Consider the following 22,216-nt stretch of genomic DNA (forward strand, 5'->3'; position numbering starts at 1 on the left):
ATGGCAGGAAAGCCCAAGGTTCACTATGTCAATGCATGAGGCAGGATGGTGGCCATCCGGTGGCTCCTGGCTGCAGCTGGAGTGGAGATAGGTTCTCTTAACTTGGATCTAAATTGACTCTCAAAGTGCTTTTCTCGTATAAGGTAGGAGGCTTCCACATTTGAGGAGCTGGGGATGATTTTTCATTACATAAAAGTAGCTGCACATTAAAAAAGAAATGGACTGATTTGACCAAATGAATATGTAAATGATCCTGCCCATGGAAGAGCAGGAAAACAATTTTTTTTTCAATTTTAAAGGAAACAAAAGAAACATCAACTAATCCAGTTGCGTGAAGCTTATTTGGATTTCATTTCAACAAACTGTAAATATTATTTGTGACACATACAAGTGGAAACTTGATTGTTGATTGAGCATAAGTTATTAAAGAACTATTGCTAATATTTTAGGTGTGATTTTAGGTTTATTATTGTGTTTATGTTCAAAATAGTTCTTACGTTTTAGAAATATGCATCAAGTATATAAGGATGAAATGATATGCTATCTAGGATCTTCTTCCATTTTTATAAGAAGGGGAGGGTGGATGGTCATATAGATGACACAAGATTGGCTTGAGCTGATAATTATTAAAGATGTATGAAGGGTATGAGAACCACTGTACTTTTATTTTTGTACATGCTAGAAATTTCCACAATAAAAGGATAAATGTATATAATATTAGAAAATAAATGTAGTTAAAGTTGATATAATCACAAATATGGGAATGAGCCAACTGTAACAAACCATCTGTTAAAGATTTAATATATTGGGCTTCCCTGGTGGCACAGTGGTTGAGAGTCCGCCTGCCGATGCAGGGGACACGGGTTCGTGCCCCAGTCGGGGAAGATCCCACATGCCGTGGAGCGGCTGGGCCTGTGAGCCATGGCCGCTGGGCCTGTGCGTCCGGAGCCTGTGCTCCGCAACGGGAGAGGCCGCAACAGTGAGAGGCCCGCGTACCGCAAAAAAAAAAAAAAAAAAAGATTTAATATATTCACTCAGCAATGATTTGGGTGGGGGGGCACCTTTAGTACCTGGCTCTGTACTAAGTTCTGGGGATACAGAAATGAATGAGACAGACACAGTCCCTGCCCTCAGGCAGCTTACACTCTAGTGAGGATGCAGACAAGTAAGTAGGTGATTAAAAGAGGGGTGGGAGCATCTAGGAGGACACCCAAGCATTTTACAGTGTTAAAATGCCATATTCCCAGGAGCACATGTGGGACTCTGTTGAGTGCTTCTCTCTAGAGGTGTCACTGAGAAAAGCACATCTTAACTCAGGTCAGAAGGACACAGCAACTCTGTGCGGGTTTCCTGGGGAGGGGGTCATGGACAGACTCCAGAGATCTGGTCCCTCAGGGGAGAGCAAGCAGTAAAGGAGGGTTTCAGGTGAGGTGTTGTCCTGCAAAGGGAACCTCTAGTGTGCTCTCTTAGCCTCCTAACAGCATGTTTACCTAAGCCTCGGGATTGCACTTTCTCGATTGCTTCATGAATGCACAGGACGTTAGCCTTGTCCGTTATCAAGTTCATGAAGAAACAAGTACATAAAAATTCAAACAGTGCCAGTTTAGGTTGTTTAGTTTCTATAAATCAGCAACCCACAGTTTTCGCTGTGGTCCAGCTTTGGGGCTCAAGGATGTGTTCAGAGCCCCCAGGCAGGATGAGTTCAGCACAGGAGGCTGAAGTAGGGGGGGATTTTGAGAGGATCCCAGGCCTCCTCTTCTTCAGCTCAGCTTGACTGAGGAGGGTGTGGGGCAAGGCTTACCAGAGGCTCTTGGTCAGGACTTCTGGGTTCTCTGGGCCCAGAGGCTGATCCTCACAACCCCATCTCCATCAGTCTCACAAGCAACATCACACCAGCAAGTCCTATCCTACCTCGGCCACCCTCCCACACTGACCACCCACCATCCCTTATGTTGTTTTGAACTGGGTGCTTTATAAATTGTTGCCCACACACCTCACTGTCTGTATAGTCTGACCCTATAGGATCATGTAGAGCCACAATAAACTGTTCCACTGAGCAAGTTAGAAACCCCCAATTCTCAAACTTTTCACCATCAAGACCCCTTTTCAAAATATAAAATTGAATGGAGGGAGGTAATATACAGCAGAGGTCCCTGGTGGCAGCATCTTGGGGGTCAGTGGCCCCATGGATACCCCATGCTGGGGGACACCCAATACCCTGTCCTGATCTCACAGGGAGAGAAAGTCTTTCCAGAGATATTAAAACTCCATAACTAAGGAACTTCCCAGTCTCTTCCCACCAGTGATATCCCCCTCCCAAATCACTACCTAATCACTGACAGAGGTGGAGACAGGGTGGAGGTGAATTGAACTTGCAAAATAAGCAGTTACATGCTGCAACCCGTGCTTTTATCTTGGTGGCTCTAATCTAAATTTCCAGGTGGCCATGATCACTGTCCTCTGTGGACCCCTCCAAACTCAGAAATCCTAGTCTCCATAGTCTGCACCAGACAGAGGCCATGCTGTGGAATGAAATAACAAAAATGCTGTGGAATGCATGCTCAGTAATGCTGTGGAATGAAATAATAAAAATTCACTGACTATTTCTGCTTTCCAGTTTGAAGAGATATTTATGGAAACTTCAGAAGACTTGGATAAGTTAAGAAATGGTAAGACCAAGAAATTAAATTCCTCTGATGGGAGGATCTAGTAGAAGTCATAAGTTGAGGTTTGAACCCCAGCAATGCCGTGTGTGTGCACGGTGGGAGTGGGGTCAGTGGAGAGGGAGAAGCATGGTTAAAGGTAAGGGGTGGGGCTTCTTGAGCAGGTCTTGCAGCTCACTCAGAACTAGGAAGGGCTGGAACTCTGAGTATTTGCTAAAGGAACCAGCCCCGGTGCCCTGTGAATGCCCTCTCTGTGCACTCCCTGCCTTTCTGCACCGTGAGTGACTGTATCAGTTCAGGATGCCACACAGCCCTCCCGCCCAAGGAAAACAAATGCATTAGAAAGAAGAGGGGAGAAACAGGCCCAGCAGTTGCCTTGAATTCTTTTCTCTGGCAAGTTTGACAAGGTAACATCCTAGCAATATTGCAGACTTGGTGAGCAGGGAAAGGGACCTCCACATACAAATCTCTCAAAACCTGCCTTATATGATGTGAGACTTACTTGAGAACTTCCCATTTGAAATGGCAACCTATTGCAGCTTCTTCCAACTTCTTTCTAAAATATCCGTGAAGATAAATTGACACAGAATTAAAAGGGACCTCCCATGTATCTGAATGGGAAATAAAAAGAGAAATGAAATAATAAGTTCAAAAGTAAAAGGCAGATTGATAGGAAAAAGAAGGACTATAGGAAGCTAAAACCAAAATGCCACCCTGCTTAAATGTACCAGATCATTTTAGCGTTTCATTTTATATCTGCAGTTGTTTCAACATTTTTTCATCTTAGAAGGGTGTAATTCATCGAATACTTCACTCTATTTCTTTTCTTCTTTCAAAAGAAGGGAGTTTGGGCTTCCCTGGTGGCGCAGTGGTTAAGAATCCGCCTGCCAATGCAGGAGACACGGGTTCGAGCCCTGGTCCAGGAAGATCCCACATGCCGCGGAGCAACTAAGCCCGTGAACCACAACTACTGAGCCTGTGCTCTAGAGCCCGCGAGCCACAACTACTGAACCTATGCGCCGCAACTACTGAAGCCCACACGCCCTAGAGCCTGTGCTCCTCAATAAGAGAAGCCACCACAATGAGAAGCCCACGCACTGCAACAAAGAGTAGCCCCCGCTGCCCGCAGCTAGGGGAAGCCCACGTGCGGCAACGAAGACCCAACGCAGCCATAAATAAAAATAAATAAATAAATAAATAAAAATAAATCAAAAGAAGGGAGTTTGATGTTCCAGCAAGTGCCCATGGTTGAAATTGATGGGATGAAGCTGGTGCAGACCAGAGCCATTCTCAACTACATTGCCACCAAATACAACCTCTATGGGAAAGACATGAAAGAGAGAGACCTGTATGGTATTTTTTCTCCTCTTTCATTAATGATTAATAGGAACGACCTAGGTCCTTCCCTGAGTGAGCAGGATGTGCTCACAGGGGTCATGACCGACAGCAGTATAGACCTTAGTGGGTATAACTGAGTATAGTAGAGACCTATGAGGATGAGGGAAGAGTGGAACTTGGAGTGGAATCAAGAGCTTATGAAAGAGGATGTGGTCCATGGATATAGTACAGTGACAGAGGTTTCCAAACATGGATGAACTATAAAGCCAGGAGGATGCTGGAACCATGACTCCAGGAGCTCAGGCTGGACACCCACCAACAGCTAGAGACAAGGGACAAAGTGTCTGAGTGTCTAGAGGATAAAGACTGGAAAGGGAAGGATCTAAAGGAATTGATTCTTACGTTTCAGAAATTTTAGAATGATGACCAGGAACCTAATTTATCAGTCCTTTATATGGACTGGCCACTTGACAGAGTAAACAAAGGCTGGTCCTCAAGATGCCAGGATTATCTGGAACATTTTACTGTAAGTCTGAAGCAACCAGATTTTTTTTTTTACAACTTTATTGGAGTATAATTGCTTCACAATGGTGTGTTAGTTTCTGCTTTATAACAAAGTGAATGAGTTATACATATACATCTGTTCCCATACCCCTTCCCTCTTGCGTCTCCCTCCCTCCCACCCTCCCTATCCCACCCCTCCAGGCTGTCACAAAGCACTGATTTGATCTTCCTGTGCTATGCGGTGAAGCAGCCAGATTTATTCAATACAAGCATATTTGAGGGAAAATTGTTCTCTGTTGTGATGGGGCCACATGACTGATATTAAAATCATGTAATGAACTGTGAGCAGTTACTCAAAAAGTTAAACATATAGTTACCATATGACTCAGCAATTCCACTTCTAAGTATATAACCAGGAGAGTCAAAAATACATCCATACTAAAACTTGTACACAAAAGTGCATAGTAATGTTGTTCATAATATTCAAAAACTGGAAGCAAACAAAATGTCCAACAACTGATGAATTGATGAACAAAGGGTGGTACATCCATACAATGGAAGATTTTTAGCCATGAACAAGAGTCAAGTACCAATGCATGTGACAACATGAATGAACTTTGAAAAATACTAAATGAAAAACTCCGGACACAAAAGGCCACATACTCTATGATTCCAAATGTATGAAATGTCCAGATGTTCAAATCCATAGAAATAGAAAGTAGTTGAGTGGTTACCTGGGGCTGGAATGTGGAAGAATTGGAGAGTGACTGTCAAGGGTACTGGATTTCCTTTTGGATAAAATGATAAAAATAATGTTCTGGAATTAGAATGTGGGGATGGTTTCAGAATGATAGTATAATTTAAAGGATGAAAATGATGCCATGTGAAAATATTTCAATAAAGGTTTACTTTAAAAAACTCCTGTAGGAAGCCCTGTTTGGAACAAAAACAAAAAATCACCCAGAATATACATTGTTGAAACTGTGTGAAGAATTGAACTATTTCACGATATATTTTGGGTTTTTTTTTAAGATTTATTTATTACTTATTTATTTATTTTATTTTATTTTTGGCTGCATCAGGTCTTAGTTGTGGCACACAGAATCTTTCGTTGTGACGTGCAGGTTTTCTTTCTCTAGTTGTGGTGCACAGGTTCCAGAGTGGTGAGCTCTGTAGTTTGCGGCATGCAGGCTCTCTAGTTGTGGCGCTCGGGCTTAGTTGCCCCTCCACATGTGGGATCTTAGTGCCCTGACCATGGATCAAACCGCACCCTCTGCATTGTAAGGCGGATTCTTTACCACTGAACCACCAGGGAAGTCCCCTCACGATATATTTTGGGTGGAGTCTTGAGAAATGCAAACAAGGCCAGAGCCAGGCAACCGTATGTGGAGAGGGTTGTGGAGCCACGTTCTGTGGGAAATAGTTGGAGGAACTACTGATATTGGGCATCTAAATGGTCCTGGTGGTGTAACAGGATGGGACAGGGAGAGGGATGTGACTGGGACCATAGTGCCAGGACTCTCTCTGGACGTGACTGAGGTGGTACTAATGCATCACACTGTACACAGAACACACCACAACAGACATGGCAAACCCTATGTGTGGTTTCAGTGGTTACCTGTAGTGATTCACCCATTTCTCTCTTGCCTCTGACTCTGGATGAGTCACCGGTGTGCTTTGTCCCTATATTTGATTTGTGTATAACCAAAATATTAGACATATATCTACCTTAATGGCTTGTTCTAGAATGAAATGTTACAATTAATAAAACTCATAACTGAATGACTGGCATAGAAAAATGCACCCAGTGGAGGAGAATTACTTTCATCACCTCCTGATGCCCCACTCTTATCCATTCTTAAACTATAAAATCTAAGGCAGGAGACATTTGACAATTTGGTCATTTTGTCTTTCAGGATTGATATGTATTCAGAAGGTGTGACAGATTTGGGTGAGATGATCATGCTTTTACCAGTGAACCCACCTGATCAAAAGGATGTCAAGGTGACCCTGATCCGAGAAAGAACAACAAACCGTTACCTCCCTGCATTTGAAAAAGTAAGTGGACTGTTTAGTATTTTTGGCACTGAGATCAGAGGACCAAGAAAAATAGTGCCTGGCATTGCAGGGGCATTGACCTTCACCTCTGTGAGTATTTCTGAATACTAATGTAACATCCTGATTCTCAAGGTATTTTATAAAAATCGACTATGAGGAAGAATTGTACCAGTTTTACCCAAGTTGTAATGTTTCAGCAAAATTTTGATTTACTTAGACCCCATCTGGAATTCTCTACTTGATTACATTTCGTGGTTGTACTTAGAGCTTGGGCTGTAGAAGCTCTGAGAGCCACACTGGAGCCTGGAGTAGATGGATCCTGCAGAACACAGGGCAGGGGCTTTGATCCAAGAGGAGCACAATGACAGCAATGCATCAGAAAACATTCTGGTAGCATGTGTAGGGGGACATGAGACCAGATGCCCTTCAGGAGAATGTGGTACTGTTTCGGGGATGAATGAGATGTTTCTAAACAGAGATGGGGGTAGTGGGGTGGGGAGGAAGAGACAGAGGAAAAGCTGTTCAGGAGAAAATAATCTACAAATTTTGAGGACATGGCTCTCAGAATTTTGAAGAAAGTCATACAAAACCAGGGAAATGATGTTCCATCATTATACCTAGTATATATCTTAGTTAATGTTTCTCTTTGAAGGTAAGAGGAGAACATTTCAAGATCATACTGAAATCATGCGAAACAAAAATCATGAACCAAAAAAAAAAAAAAGACTTAAAGAGATTCAGGAGGCTTACATATAAATAAAAAGATTAACACCAACACCCACATCTTTATAAAGCATAGGGTCATTCTTTCATTTATTCAGCAAATGCTAATTCATTGCTTGCATGTCCAGCCATGATATTTAAGGAGTGAAGAATTTAACAGTAATCACAAAGCACACCCTCCTGGCCCTTGTGGTGCTGAGTGTTTAAGGAACTTTCACATGATGATAAGCTCTTCAGTGATTGCAGTTTGAGTACAACTATACTTTGAAAACAAAGGGCCCCATGACAACATAAGTAAAAATTATATATTACAAAATATGTTTATTGTTTGTTTGTTAGGCTGTACTGCACGGCTTGCAAGATCTTAGTTCCCCAACCAGGGATCAAACCCCTGCCCCCTGCAGTGGAAGCATGGAGTCCTAACCACTGAACTACCAGGGAATTCCCTATTACAGAATATGTTTTGATGTTATTATATTCTTTTCCAAATAATTATCCGTTTGTCCATACTTCTATATGTATACATAAGCTGAAAGTGTATTTGCTAAAATGTTATTATCTTTAGTTGGTGGTGCTGTGGGTGTTTTTTCTCTTTGTACTTTATGATTTTCAGATTGGTGGAATATTTTAATAAATATCACATATTTCCCTAACATATTATTATAAAACGTTTCATACATTCAGAAAAGTTTAAAGATGTATAAAATGAACTCATATGAACCCACCACATGGATACCAAAAAGCTTTGTTTTCCATTATCATATGTCATTATCTCTCCATTCTTGTTCTGTCAATCAAACGTATTATTTTGGATAGATTACAAAGTGACCTTAAGTCATCAGGGAAGTTCATTCCCAGACATTACAGCATGTGGATCGTACATGCTGCAAATTAGGAGTGCAAGCATGAGTGCAAGTTAGGAGTCAGGGAGATGGGAGTTCAAGTTGATCCAGGTTTATTTCAGGTCCCAGAGAGAGAGACCAGGAAATCAGGAAGCAGAAAAGAGGAGAAATGTAGACTCTGAAATGGTTTTCTCAGGGTTGAAGAAGACTGTCAAGAAGTTGGAGTCACCGCCTAAGGGAGAAAGATGAGAGAGATATGAAAGGCCATGTCATGAAGCCCAGGGCTGCACACTTTAGGGTGTGGGGCAACAGAAACACGGTGCATACAGTGCTAAGCCCTTGGCCCAGGGGAAGAAGCAAGTAAGGCAGCCAGAGTGAGGTGGGCCCAGGACAAGAAAATGGTGGCCAGGCTTCCACTGAGGATGAGGAGGGAACACCAGGGACCCACTTGGCCCATCTTACTGATTCAGGGGGAGCAGAAGTCTTCTTTATTGAGAAGCCTCCTCAATGAAAAGCCCAAGTAGCCCCCACTCACCACAACTAGAGAAAGCCCACCCGCAGCAACGAAGACCCAACACAGCAAAAAAAAAAAAGTCATGTTTATGGCAACACTATTTAAAATAGCAAAGACATGGTAGCAACCTAAATGTCCATCAACAGATGAATGGATAAAGAAGATGTGGTACATATACGCAACAGAATATTACTCAGCCATAAAAATGAACAAGATGGGGCCATTTGTAGAGACATGGATGGACCTATAGACTGTCATACAGAGTGAAGTAGGTCAGAAAGAGAAAAACAAACATCATATATTAACGCATATATGTGGAATCTAGAAAAATGGTATAGATGAACCTGTTTGCAAGGCAGAAATAGAGAGACACAGATGTAGAGAACAAACTTATGGACACCAAAGCAGGGAAAGGGAGGGTGGGATGAATTGGGAGATTGGAACTGACATATATACACTAATATGTATAAAATAGGTAACTAATGAGAACCTGCTGCAGAGTACAGGGAACTCCACTTCGCTGCACAGTAGAAACTAACACAACATTGTAAAACATCTATACCCCAATAAAAAAATAATAATAAAATAAAATAAAATTTATTATGTAAAAAAAAATGAAATAATGCCATTTGCAGCAACATGGGTGGACCCAGAGATTATCGTATTAAGTGAAGTAAGTCAGACAAAGACAAATGTCATATGATAATATATTGCTTATATGTGGAATCTAAAAAAAAAATGATACAAATGACCTTATTTACAAAACAGAAATAGACCCACAGGCCTAGGAAAAAAAAAAAACTTATGGTTACCAAAGGGGAAATGTTGGGGAGGGATAAATTAGGAGTTTGGGAGTAACATATACACACTACTATATATAAAATAGATAACCAACAAGGATGTACTGTACAGCACAGGGAACTCTTCTCAATATTTTGTAGTAACTTATAAGGGAAAAGAATCTGAGAAAGAATATATATATGTATATATATGTAAATATGTATAACTGAATCACTTTGCTGTACACCTGAAACCAATACAACATTGTAAATTAACTTCAATTTAAAAAGAAAAAAAAGGTTTAAAAAAAAAACTGAAGAAAAAAAGCCATACTTCAATACTTCACTCACTGGCAGAAAGGGTCCAATCAACCTGAAATTTTGTATTTAATTTTTAATTGCCGACCTTGAAAAGATATTAACCAGTTGTATCACGATCAGGGAATGACTCATCATTTTTCTTTTTTTAAATCTAGCATGGAACCAGCGGCCCTGAATGCTGTGGGAGGGGCTTTTCCCTAACCCGACTCTCCCTGCTTCAGAGAGGAGGAGTTCAGTCGACTGTAACAACAGCTTATAAACACATGTGGACTTGGCATTGAGGTGCTGAGCCAAGTGGGAGACAGACTTTCATAAGGTACGTACTGATTTTATACATCTGTATAGTGTGCTCATAGCACAAGAAAAACTGTTTTATACTCACATTGTGCCTTCTTGCTGTGCTTAGGGGACAATTTTAGTCCATTGCTGTTGGATACCTCATTACAGAAACGTAAAAATGAAGAATTTAGAAACCTAGGCATGAGAATTTAGATCTGAGAAAAATTAATGATATGAGGAGAAAAAAGAATGGTAGCATTTTAGACAATTGGAGAATATGACCAGTGTGTGAGGGAGTGTAGGTGTTTATGCTGGGGTAACTTTCTCTGTAGAAGTCGTCAGTTCACAACAAGTGCAAATTGTGATGCTGTAATACTGTGTGGGCTGGGAAAAATCAAAATTAAGATTCATTAAAATGGGAATAAGTCTGAATGTCAACAGAAAATCAGAGTGGGCTGTGGCAATTCCCCTTCTCTCTCTGGGATTCAAGCAACGCATGGCAAACCTCCAAAGGAAGTCTTGATGGGAAAACTACATAATACGGGAGCAGAGAATTAGCTTTTAAAAAGTATAGAAATCCACCTGGCTAGAAGGTACAAGTCATTCAGATTGGAATGTAGGCGTGAACAATGCACTGTTTTAAGTATTAATGTTGGGGGGAAAAAACAAAGGCCTTAGACAGGAGAGTTTCAGTGAGATCCCTTGAAAGTCCTAGAGCTGTCCGGGGCAGGATGAATTCACGAGAGAATTATAGCACCTGAGACTGAAAAGAGAAGATATGGATACAGCAACGAGGAGAAGCACTTTGCAAGATGCTACAGACAGCAGCATTTGGATCCCATAACACGTTGGGGAGAGTCATTAACTTGGAGGTTGAGATGCAGTGGAGCTGGGGCCACCTGGGCAGGTGGGCAGCAAGCTCTGCTTTCTCAGCCTGCAGCCGTTCCCCTTGCTTTGCCCTCCTTGGCTAAGAGAATCATGGTTCTTGGGTAGAACCAATAAAGTGAAGTCACTGATGGGCCCTTTATGCACTGTCAGCTGTCTACAAACCTGTTTTTCTGACTAGATTTAAACCCCTTTAGGGCAGCCACCACATCAGGCTCTTATCATGTTCCCCAGCAGCCATCATTTCTTAGCATAGGAAACTGCCCAATGAGTCTTAGTTGAGGAAGTTTGAAGGAAACTTGTTAAGAGAAGGAAATACATTTACACGTCAACCAGAAACAAGGTGCTCAAGAAGGATCAGTGAAACGTCTGCATTTCCAGGGAAGAAACAGGAGGTAGGAGACAAGGGATCTTTTCCATCAAGTGTTGACAGTGAGACCCTGAGCTCCTGCTCTAAAAAGCAGTGGGTGGAACCCACTGCCATGGCTGGAACCCATGCAAAGGGGCTCGGGGACCAGAAGATTCCGGAGTTGTCCAGATCAGGGAGTGAGTGGGGCTGGGGCCAGGCCTGAGGGGAAAGGCAGGTAGGGTGCATGGTTCAGGGGCAGAACCAGGGGTTAGCTGCGGTCCTGGGGTTTCGAAAGGCTGTGTTCAGTGCTGTGCCAGACTGCACTGAATCTTCGCCAAAAACTTCCTGCATTCCAGGTTAACTAATCAGTGAACATCACTCATCTTTCACACAAGTCAAATAAAAAGGGAGCCATTATATGACTTGGCTGAAAAAAAGTCTGGATATGTATAAAATCTCATTCCTACTGGAGCTATAGGTCAAGAGGTAGATAGGTAGATAGATAGATAGATGTAGATAGACAGACAGATACAGACAGAAGAAAGAAGACATGTGGGCTATCCTGTGTGCTCTGAGACTTGCCTGTCTCTCAGGAACTGAGAGCAGGAGGGAAATTGGATTGCCTGGTCCCTATTATGAATTTTTTATACCTTATCTAGTTTTCTCAACCATCCTCACTAATAGATATAACTATAACTATGTGTATATATATATATATATATATATATATATATATATATTTTTTTTTTTTTTTTTTTTTTTTTTTTTTTTGCGGTACGCGGGCCTCTCACTGTTGTGGCCTCTCATGTTGTGGAGCACAGGCTCCGGACGCGCAGGCTCAGCGGCCATGGTTCACCGGCCCAGCTGCTCTGTGGCATGTGGGATCTTCCCGGACCGGGGCACGAACCCATATCCCCTGCATCGGCAGGCGGACTCTCAACCACTGCGCCACCAGGGAAGCCTGATATAACTATATTTTAAAAGAGAACATTGAGGTACAGAGATAAGACAACCCCCCCGGGTTTATGTACCTTATAAAGGAAAGGAGTTGGGCTTTGTCTCTAAGCCTCCCTTCTTTCTGCTAAGAAACGCTGTCCTTAGGAGCACCCCCAGAGACACAGATCCTTTAGTTCACAATGGAATTATCCCAGGATACATTCCTTTTAGGGAATATAAGCCTACTTCTTTATGAAGGTCAAATATAGTTTTCCTAGTGCTCAATTTACTCACAGTAAATTTTTAGGATGTCAGAGTAAAACAAGGCACACTTTTGTCCATTTTTCCTCATATCAAGCCCTTAAGGATCAGCTAACAAAAAGGAACTCGTGAATTTGATGTTTCCTTCTCTTCTTCCCATTTAACTGTTAGCTGGCTAACGGATTCCGAATGGGGAAAAAATTAATAAACGAGGGTCTCAGAGAGCAGCAGAGAGACTGCCTAAGCATTACTTGGTTGGGCGGTGGCAGCCCGGGACCAGAAGTCAGAAGATGCCTTCAAACGACCCTAATGCTCACAAAACGTGTGAGCTAGGAAAGTAGCTTTATCTCTTTGAATTTCAGTTTCCTTCTCTTGATAATAGGATATTAGAAGCTGTTTCCCGGGGTTGTCCTGAGGGTGGACACAGTTGCTAGATATTGAGTGTGAATCAGGAACACACGTGTGTGACTGATGGCAAATCATCGAATCTCTCTCGTTCCTCATTTTCTGGGGACCAGGAAGTTTACGTCACCTTTGCCCCAGCCTTGAACAGGCCTTTGGAAACCTCTTATTTGAAAGGTGAAGAAAGTTGCTTACAAGGAACATACGATAAAATATTACATAAGTGGGGCCTCCCTGGTGGCGCAAGTGGTTGAGAGTCCGCCTGCCGATGCAGGGGATACGGGTTCGTGCCCCGGTCTGGGAGGATCCCATATGCCGCGGGGCGGCTGGGCCCGTGGGCCGTGGCCGCTGAGCCTGCGCGTCCGGAGCCTGTGCTCCGCGACGGGGGAGGCCACAACAGTGAGAGGCCCGCATACCGCAAAAAAAAAAAAAAAAAAAAAATTACATAAGTGAAAAATTAATTTCCTTTTGTAAGGTGATCCTCAGTCACTGGATAAGGGAGCTTAGTGTGAAGGGGACCTGTGACCTCTGGTTCACAGCAGCACCCTTCAAAGAATTCTGCTGAATCACAGCACCTCCGTTTCCCATGACAAGAAAGTACACAATCTCCAATTACAAGACAGATGAGTTAAGTATGTTTCCAAAGGATTCTTTACTTTCTAAAGGTTAGACCATTGAGTCCTTACCTTAAAAATGTGGATGTTGGGACTTCCCTGGTGGCGCAGTGGTTAAGAATCTGCCTGCCAACACAGAGGACACGGGTTCGAGCCCTAGTCCCGGAAGATCCCACATGCTGTGGAGCAACTAAGCCCGTGTGCTCTAGAGCCTGTGAGCCACAACTGCTGAGCCCACGTGCCACAACAACTGAAGTCCGGGCGACTAGAGCCCGTGCTCCACAACAAGAGAAGCAATAAGAAGGCAGCGCACCACAACGAAGAGCAGCTCCTGCTCTCCGCAACTAGAGAAAGCCCGTGTGCAATAACGAAGACCCAATGCAGCCAAAAATAAATAAAATAAATTTATTTTTTAAAATGTGGATATTGAAAACTTTTATATCTAAAATCAAGTCATAACGTACTTTTCAGGGAGATCTTTATTGGGTAAAGAGAAGTCTATTTTTGTCCCAAACGCCACAATCACGAAATTTTGCAAGAGAATCTTAATGTTTTTCAAACGGAGCTTGAGAAACTGTCCGCGGCCGTGGCAGCGGCTGCTCTTCTCTGGGTTCTGTCACGGTGGCCGGTGGTGCCCAGCTCTCCGGTCCCCTCCCCCTTCCGGCGCGAGGGGTCGCCAGGGAGGCTCTCTCAGCCCTGCTCTGTGGGGTCCACAGGGGGGCGTGGGTGCTGGGCGGCGGCGAGCCGGTGGGCTGTGGGGCTTGTTCCCGGGGCCCCGGCGCCCGGTGCAGAACGGTGGCGGCGGTTCGCGTGAGCATCCAGGTGCTGCTGGAGGCGGCCGACCGCCTGGAGCGGCGGGAGAGAGAAGCTGAACGCCGTATGCCTCCATGTTACCGTGCAATAACAAGGACAGAGATGCCTTAAAACGGAGGAGCAAATCCCACAAGAATAACAGCAGTAGCAGATCTGCTCACAGTGAAATGGAGACGAATAGACCGGCCCACCCTGGCTTGTGCCTGGAAAAGTTGAAGGGCCTGGTGCCCCTTGGTCCGGAATCAAATGGACACACTACGCTGAGTTTATTAACAAAAGCCAAAGTGCACATAAAGACACGTGAAGGTTGTGACAGAAAAGCCGTTCACCAAATACACCAGCTTCAGCGAGAGCGCGACACCGGAAGAGGCAGCTGGAGAAGGTGGGAATCGAGAGGATACGGGTGGACAACACAGGCTCCACCGTGTCCTCGGAGCCTGCGACTCCGGCAGGGAAGAGATCGATGTGGATGCCGAAAGCACAGACTGCCTCACCGGCGACCTGGCCTGGGGCAGCAGCAGCGTGAGCGACTCGGAGGAGCGGGGAAGCATGCAGCGCCTGGGCAGTGTGGAGGGCTGCTCCAGCTCCAGCATCAAGAGAAGAAAGCTCCAGGACGGTCACAAGACGCGTCTGGGTCTCTAGGAGAGCGTGGTGGCTTCGGCTGCTTCCTACCCGTCGGTTCTGATTAGGTAGCTTATCGGACCTGCTCACAATTCCCTCGCACGTCGGCTTCCGTGTACCACCGTCACCAAAAGCAGCTGTGTGAAAGTTGTCAAGGAAGTGCTTAGGATTGTGGGTTTCTTTTCTTTTCTTTTTCTTTTTTTAATTTAAGTCCCCATCCCCATCTTGAATGGGGTTGAGCGGGCCCCTGCACCTGCTGGCGTAGGGTAGGCACAGCCGAGCCAGTCAGTGCAGCCAGGGCACCTAAGGGCATCACAGACCCGTTATTGCTCAGTCTGGGGTGGCTGAATGCCACTCGTCCCTCTAAGAAGTTGGAGGACGCAGACCAGGATTGTGGGTTTCTGATTGCATCCTCTAGCTTCTCTCTTTCTCTCCGTAAAAATTCGTCTCTGAGAGACTGTACATTCCAACCAATTTGAAGCACCCAAGAATTCTTAGACCGAATAAGCACTTCTCACGTCTCGGCCATTTCACCCCTCTTATTTACTGTCCCGGTGTAGTCTACCAGACCTTCCTTAAAGTTTTCTGGCTTCCTATGTGACTTGCTTAGCAGAAATGTCCGAATGTGTCTTGTGCTTAGGAAACTGAAGGAAACAGACTTTTAAAGTTGAGATCCGGATCTCAGAACTTCAAAGTAAGCTTTGAAAGTGGGATTTAAGAGCGCTTAACCATGGCCCTCACCGCCCGTGAGCAGGCAGGAATACCTCCAGAAAACACACCCTTCACACACACCCCGCGCCAACGCCCCCGACCCGCGTGTGGATGGGAGCAGTATTTCTCACTCTCAAATGGACGCCTTGCGAGCACGTCTTTGGGGTAGCACAGCTAATAAAAGTTCCAACATCGTTTGTTCTCACGAACAGAACGGTACAATCCATTTTTGTGCGCTGTTCTTGGGATCGTGCTGTGTCCCGCTCTCCCAAGACACATTTCCCCTCCAAGGTGGTTTTATTCTCCTTGTCTCTGGAACATTTTTTTTTTCCTACCTCAGAGATAAATGAGATCTCCATTTCCCACTTAACACAAACTGATTATGCCTCTTTTTTTTGTTTTTTTTTTCTGAATAAGTGACATTTTGTCCAATTCTAATCTATTTTCCTATTTAACTTTCAGCAATAACTGAGCTTTGGCGCTAGCTGAGCTAGTGTGCAACATCAGTGAAAGGAAAAGTCCACATTTCTACTCTCTGTTGCAGGTGAACAGGAGGGGATGGTACAGTGTTACTAGAATTCCTCTCCTTATTGATTATTTTTGGACACACCCAGAAACTTCTTTAAGGAGGCTTTGGATTAATAGTTTAAAAGGCTGATTTTTCTTTTTGGTTATGATTTCTCCCTTAAGTGGTCTCCCACTTTGTAGCATTTTTGTTTAAGCTGAAACAGAGCACATGTATATGTACATGACACATTAAATCTATAAATACTATTTATTCATTTTATATAAACTAATGTAATGGAAAATAAATTCTTATGACTGTGCTTTTATAGATGTTCTAGAAACTTTGTATGTAGGTATCTACAGACTTGGTTCATTTCCCCTTACTATTTTTGCCTTCATATTTTTGAGGTCTCGATGTTTTCAGCCTCTGGTGAATCTTTTTCATTGAATTTGAACCATTTGTAAAACCTGTGACGCTGAAACAGAGCGTGCGTCACAAAGTGATGAGAACATTCTTAAATCCACAGCCGCACTGCAACTTCAGGGCTCCCTGGCTGAACCAGTAGTGGCGGCGCCTGTGCCCCCGGCTGGCCTGTGGTCTCCCCGGCCCCAGCCTCACGTCCTCAGCTCCTCTTCCTTGCCCACGACTAAAAGTTCAAGCACGCTCCTCACGGAAGCTCATTCTAGACGTGAAGAGCAGTCGAAACAAAGATTACTTTCGTGTTTATTTTGTCTTTTTATTGATTTCTTAATGTATTAAATTTTTTAAATTGGAAGTAATGATTCCTAAATGATTCCAAAGTCATCTGCAATTCTTCTATTTTTGTTTTGTTCTCTTTTTCTCTTCCTTTCATCTCTGGGTGCGGGGAGGGGCAGGTGACACAAAGGACTTTTTCTTTTTTATTGTTGGAATCTTTTCCAGTTACCAGCTGAAGATTTGCACTGAAATACAACTTATATGCCTTTTGCATTTTTAAAACCTGCTTCCTGAATTTAAGCAGTGTGATAGTGTTCAAAGAGCCAGTTCAGCCTGTAACATGTTTGAAAAAGATATATCTGCACTTTGAGGTCCCTTTCGAATGCCATTCGCTAGACCTCACAAGCATTTTAATTGCTACATTCAAGCGCCTCACAAGTCCACGATGCTGGGTGCTGTACAGCATCGAAAACTCAAGACTTTGGGAAAAGCTTGTGGGCTTGCGCTGGGGGAGTGAAGGGAACAAAACTTGTGTATTTGTTTGTTTAATTTAGAAATAAGGCACCTGCGAGATGCCATTATTTTCTGTATTTTAATTGTTGTGCCTTTGAGTTGAACTGCATTTTTGTCTTTTGGTTGAAATATGAAATGTACTGTCCCAATATTAAATAGTAATTATTTGAAAGAAAAAACAGATTTGGATAGAAAATGCAACTGTTTCTCCCTACGTCCTGGCTTTGGGACTCCTGCTTTTAATAAGTCCTGTGTGTTTCCCATTCACACCCATGATGGAACTAGTTCTATCTATTGTCGAAGCCTTTGAGTTTCATTCTCTGGTTCCCTGCTATGTCCACTCCTCATGCAGGCTGCTGTAGACCAAGGGCTTTCAAACTGCACTCACCCGACAAGACCCAAGTATCTCTTACCATTACAGTGAACAAATGAGTGTGTACATGTGCTTTCTTTCGCCCATACACGCAACAAAACTAAAAACTCATAGAACGATGCTTACCTCTTCAACATGTAAGGCACTCTGGTATTTTCTATTTTCTTCTACTTTATTTTAAAAATTGGTGGATTTCACAATCCACTGAAGGATTGTCATGCATATTTTGAAAAACATGAATATGGAAAAATGAAGCCTAGACTTGGGTTCATATAGAAGTAGATTTGAATCCCAGGTCCACTACCTACTTTGAGCAAGTTACCCTAGACACCTCAGTACCCCCAACTGTAAAATGAGAGCAATGACAAACTTCACTGCAGTTGATTTTTGTAGGGATAAATGAAAATAAATTTGTGAGAATGCCCAGTGTATGACAGACATTGAACAAATCTTAGTTCCATCCCATGCTGTAAAATTAATGCAGCAACATCCCTTGTTCTAGGTATAAGATGTACCAAGAGAGGTAATGTAGAATTCCAAAAAAAAAAAAAAAAAAAAAAAAAGGAAGGAATTAGCATCCTGTGTTTGTAGAAAGAACTAGGAACTTCTGAGCGACTGTTAAGCAAATCTGAGCCCCGTCTCAGCTTTTGAACAAATGCAGCATAACAGCCAAGGAGCTGAAGACAGACTCTGCAGCTTCCTTCTCACTGTCAGCGAAGTCCTCTGGCTCCAAGGCCCCTCCCTCCCAGGCTCCCAGGGCCTGCATCTGTGTGGGTTCCAGCCCTGCCCTCTTTTTAATCCTGGGCGTGGATTTCCATGAATGTCATTTAAGCTCTGAGTGTCTGTTTCATTAATGGAAAAATGGAGATAATAACTATTTCATGAGACTGTTGTGAGGATTAAAGATATAATGCATCCAAAGGGGTTAGTGTTGGGTCAGGACCATTAGGAGGTTTTTTGGTTTTTTTTTTTTATGTTGGCGATAGGAGTTTATTAATTAATTAATTTATTTTTGCTGTGTTGGGTCTTCGTTTCTGTGCGAGGGCTTTCTCTAGTTGTGGCAAGTGGGGGCCACTCTTCATCACGGTGCACGGGCCTCTCACTGTCATGGCCTCTCTTGTTGCGCAGCACAGGCTCCAGACACGCAGGCTCAGTAGTTGTGGCTCACGGGCCTAGTTGCTCCGCAGCATGTGGGATCCTCCCAGACCAGGGCTTGAACCCGTGTCCCCGGCATTAGCAGGCAGATTCTCAACCACTGCACCACCAGGGAAGCCCCATTAGGGGGTTTTTTAATAAATACTAGTTCTCTAGTCGTTCTGCTCCCTAACCCCCAGCCATGCATCCTCACCACAGACTCACCTCTTAGCCTGCCAAGACAATCAGATTTTACCCAATGGAGACTGGACAATGGTTTGGTGCAATTTCCCATGGTTGGCTGTCGGGGATGGGAATTTGGGCCAAGGCAGATATTCCAGGGACTCTTCCAACTCTGCGACAAAGGAGGCCAATACTTCTTCAGCATTGTTGGTGCTGTTCAGTCATATATCATAAAGTACATTTTGCTTCTGTGGTTTTATTCTTTGTTCATTCATTTACTCATTCATTCATTCATCCATTAAGGTTTACAGAAACCAGGAGACTGCCATCATGGCAGGGAAACCCAAGCTTCACTACTTCAATGGACGGGGCAGAATGGAGGCCATCCGGTGGCTCCTGGCTGCAGCTGGAGTAGAGGTAGGTCCTGAGTTTGTTCATCTGAAGTTGAATCTAAATTAACTGTATCAAAGTACTTTTCTCACATAAGCTAGGGGACTTTTCTTACTAAATGATCTGTTAAGAGTTTTGCATTAAAACAAAGTTGTCAGTTATTTAAGAGATAAACAGATTTGTCCTAATATGTTATTAAAATGTCCTCTTATTAGAGAGAATAAACAGTTAGAGTAAATTTCAGAAACTAATCACATCGTGTGGGCCTAATTTGGATTTTGATTTTTAAAATTATAAAATATTATTTATGACATTTATACAGTTGTTAAAAACATGAACATTAAATATCAGTTGATATTTAGTAAACTTTGTTAATGTGTTAGGTGTTATAATGTATTGTGGTTATTTTTAATAGTTTTAATGTTTTAGAAATATACACTGAACTATTTAAAGATGAAATACAAGATATCTGGGATTTCTTTCAAATTATTACGAAGGGGAGAGGGGGTAGGCATATAGATAACTCACAGCTGGGTTGAGCTGATAATTATTGAAGCTGGTTGATGGATACAAGGAGGATTATCATAATTGCTGTTCACTTTTCTGTACGCTACAAATGTCCATAATAAAAAGACAAAAATATACATATTAGAAGATAAATGTAATTAAAGTTAAAACATAAACCAGAAATACAGAGAGGGGCGGATTGTAACAAACTGCCTGTTAGCTTTAATGCATTCACTCAGCAATGAATTTGTTGGGCACCTTGAAGTGCTAGGTTCCCTGCCACGTCCTGGAGACAGGGGTGAACTAGACAGACACAGTCCCTTCCCTCAGGCAGCTTACACTCTAGTGAGGATGCAGACAAGTAAATATGTGATTAAAAGAGGAGTGGGAGCCCCTAGGAGGACATCCAAGCACTTTAAAGTGTTAAAATGACATATTCTCAGGAGCAAGTGTGGGACTCTGTTGAGTGCTTCCCTCTAGAGGTATCTCTGAGAAAAGCACTTCTCAGCCCAGGTCAGAGGGACACAGCAGCTCTGTGCGGGTTTCCTGGGGAGGGAGTCATGGACAGACTCTGGAGACTTGGTCCCCCAAGGGAGAGCAAGCGGTAAAGGAGGGTTTCAGGTGAGGTGGCATCCTGCAAAGGGAGCCTCTAGTGTGCTCTCTTATCCTCCTAACGGCATGTTTACCTAGCCCCTGGGCAGGATGAGTTCACCTCCAGAAGGTAAAGTAGGGGGAGATGCTGAGAGCATCCCAGGCCTCCTCTTGTCCAGCCCAGCCTGACTGAGGAAGGTGTGGGACAAGGCTTACCAGAGGCTCTTGGTCAGGACTTCTGGGTTCTCTGGGTCCAAAGGCCGATCCTCACAACCCCATCTCCGTCAGCCTCACAAGCAACAGCCCACCAGCAAGTCCCATCCTACCTCGGCCACCCTCACACACTGACCACCCACCACCCCCTATGTTGTCTAGAACTGGGTGCTTTATAAATTGTTTCCCACACACCTCACTGTCTGTATAGTCTGACCCTATGGGATCATGTAGAGCCACAATAAACTGTTTAGCAAGTTAGAAACCCCCAATTCCCAAACTTTTCACCATCAAGACCCCTTTTTAAAATATAAAGTTGAATGGAGGGAGGTAATATACAGCAGAGGCCCCCGGTGGCAGCATCTTGGGGGTCAGTGGCCCCATGGGTACCCCATGCTGGGGGACACCCAATACCCTGTCCTGATTCCACAAGGAGAGAAGGGCTTTCCAGAGATATTAAAACTCCGTAACTAGAAGAACTTCCCAGTCCCTTTCCACCAGTGATATCCCCCTCCCAAATCACTACCTAATGACTGACAGAGGTGGAGACGGTGTGGAGGTGAATTGAAGCTGCCAAATAAGCAGTTACATGCTGCAACCCATGCTTTTATCTTGGTGGCTCTAATCTAAATTTCCAAATGGCCATGATCATTGTCCTCTGTGTAGCCTGCCAAACTCGGAAATCTTAGTTTCTCCATAGTATGCACCAGACATTGGTCATTCAAGTTCAATAAAGTTATAGAATGAAATAATAAAAACTCATTGACTGTTTCTGCTTTCCAGTTTGAAGAGATATTTATAAAAACTCCAGAAGACCTGGATAAGTTAAGAAATGGTAAGACCAAGAAACTAAATTCCTCTGATGAGAGGATCTAGTACAAATCTTAAGTTGAGACTTCAACCTCAGCAATGCCATGTGTGTGCATGGTGGGAGTGGGGTCAGTGGAGAGGGAGAAACATGGTTAAAGGTAAGGGATGGGGCTTCTTTTTTTTTTTTTTTTTTTTGCGGTACGCGGGCCTCTCACTGTTGTGGCCTCTCCCATTGCGGAGCACAGGCTCCGGACGCACAAGCTCAGAGGCCACGGCTCACGGGCCCTGCCGCTCTGTGGCATGTGGGATCTTCCCGGACCGGGGCACAAACCCATGTCCCCTGCATCGGCAGGCGGACTCTCAACCACTGCGCCACCAGGGAAGCCCGGGATGGGGTTTCTTGAGCAGGTCTTGCAGCTCACTCAGGACTAGGAAGGGCTGGAACTCTGAGTATTTGCTAAAGGAACCAGCCCCGGTGCCCTGTGAATGCCCTCTCTGTGCACTCCCTGCCTTTCTGCACCATGAGTGACTGTATCAGTTCAGGATGCCACACAGCCCTCCCACCCAAGGAAAACAAATGCATTAGAAAGAAGAGGGGAGAAACAGGCCCAGCAGTTGCCTTGAATTCTTTTCTCTGACAGGTTTGACGTGGTAATATCATAGCAATATTGCAGACTCAAATAAC

At 43.7% G+C, this 22,216-nt stretch overlaps 1 protein-coding gene and 2 pseudogenes across 1 annotated transcript in view; all 3 read left to right on the top strand.

Annotated features, from left to right (window-relative positions):
• Positions 1-11,478, top strand: LOC132497873 (glutathione S-transferase A2-like; annotated as a pseudogene).
• The window catches only part of LOC132496869 (glutathione S-transferase A2), an 18,210-nt gene continuing 5,953 nt past the window's right edge, over positions 9,960-22,216 (top strand). Inside the window, exons 1-3 of the mRNA XM_060109541.1 lie at positions 9,960-10,058; positions 19,324-19,437; positions 21,505-21,556. Of these exons, the coding sequence (XP_059965524.1) occupies positions 19,351-19,437; positions 21,505-21,556 (139 nt within the window). The 5' untranslated portion in view covers positions 9,960-10,058; positions 19,324-19,350. The remainder of the gene's footprint in view (positions 10,059-19,323; positions 19,438-21,504; positions 21,557-22,216) is intronic.
• LOC132497874 (max dimerization protein 1-like) lies at positions 11,500-14,923 on the top strand (annotated as a pseudogene).

Source organism: Mesoplodon densirostris, chromosome 10 (genome assembly GCF_025265405.1).
Source record: "Mesoplodon densirostris isolate mMesDen1 chromosome 10, mMesDen1 primary haplotype, whole genome shotgun sequence".
In the NCBI taxonomy this organism is placed as follows: domain Eukaryota; kingdom Metazoa; phylum Chordata; class Mammalia; order Artiodactyla; family Ziphiidae; genus Mesoplodon; species Mesoplodon densirostris.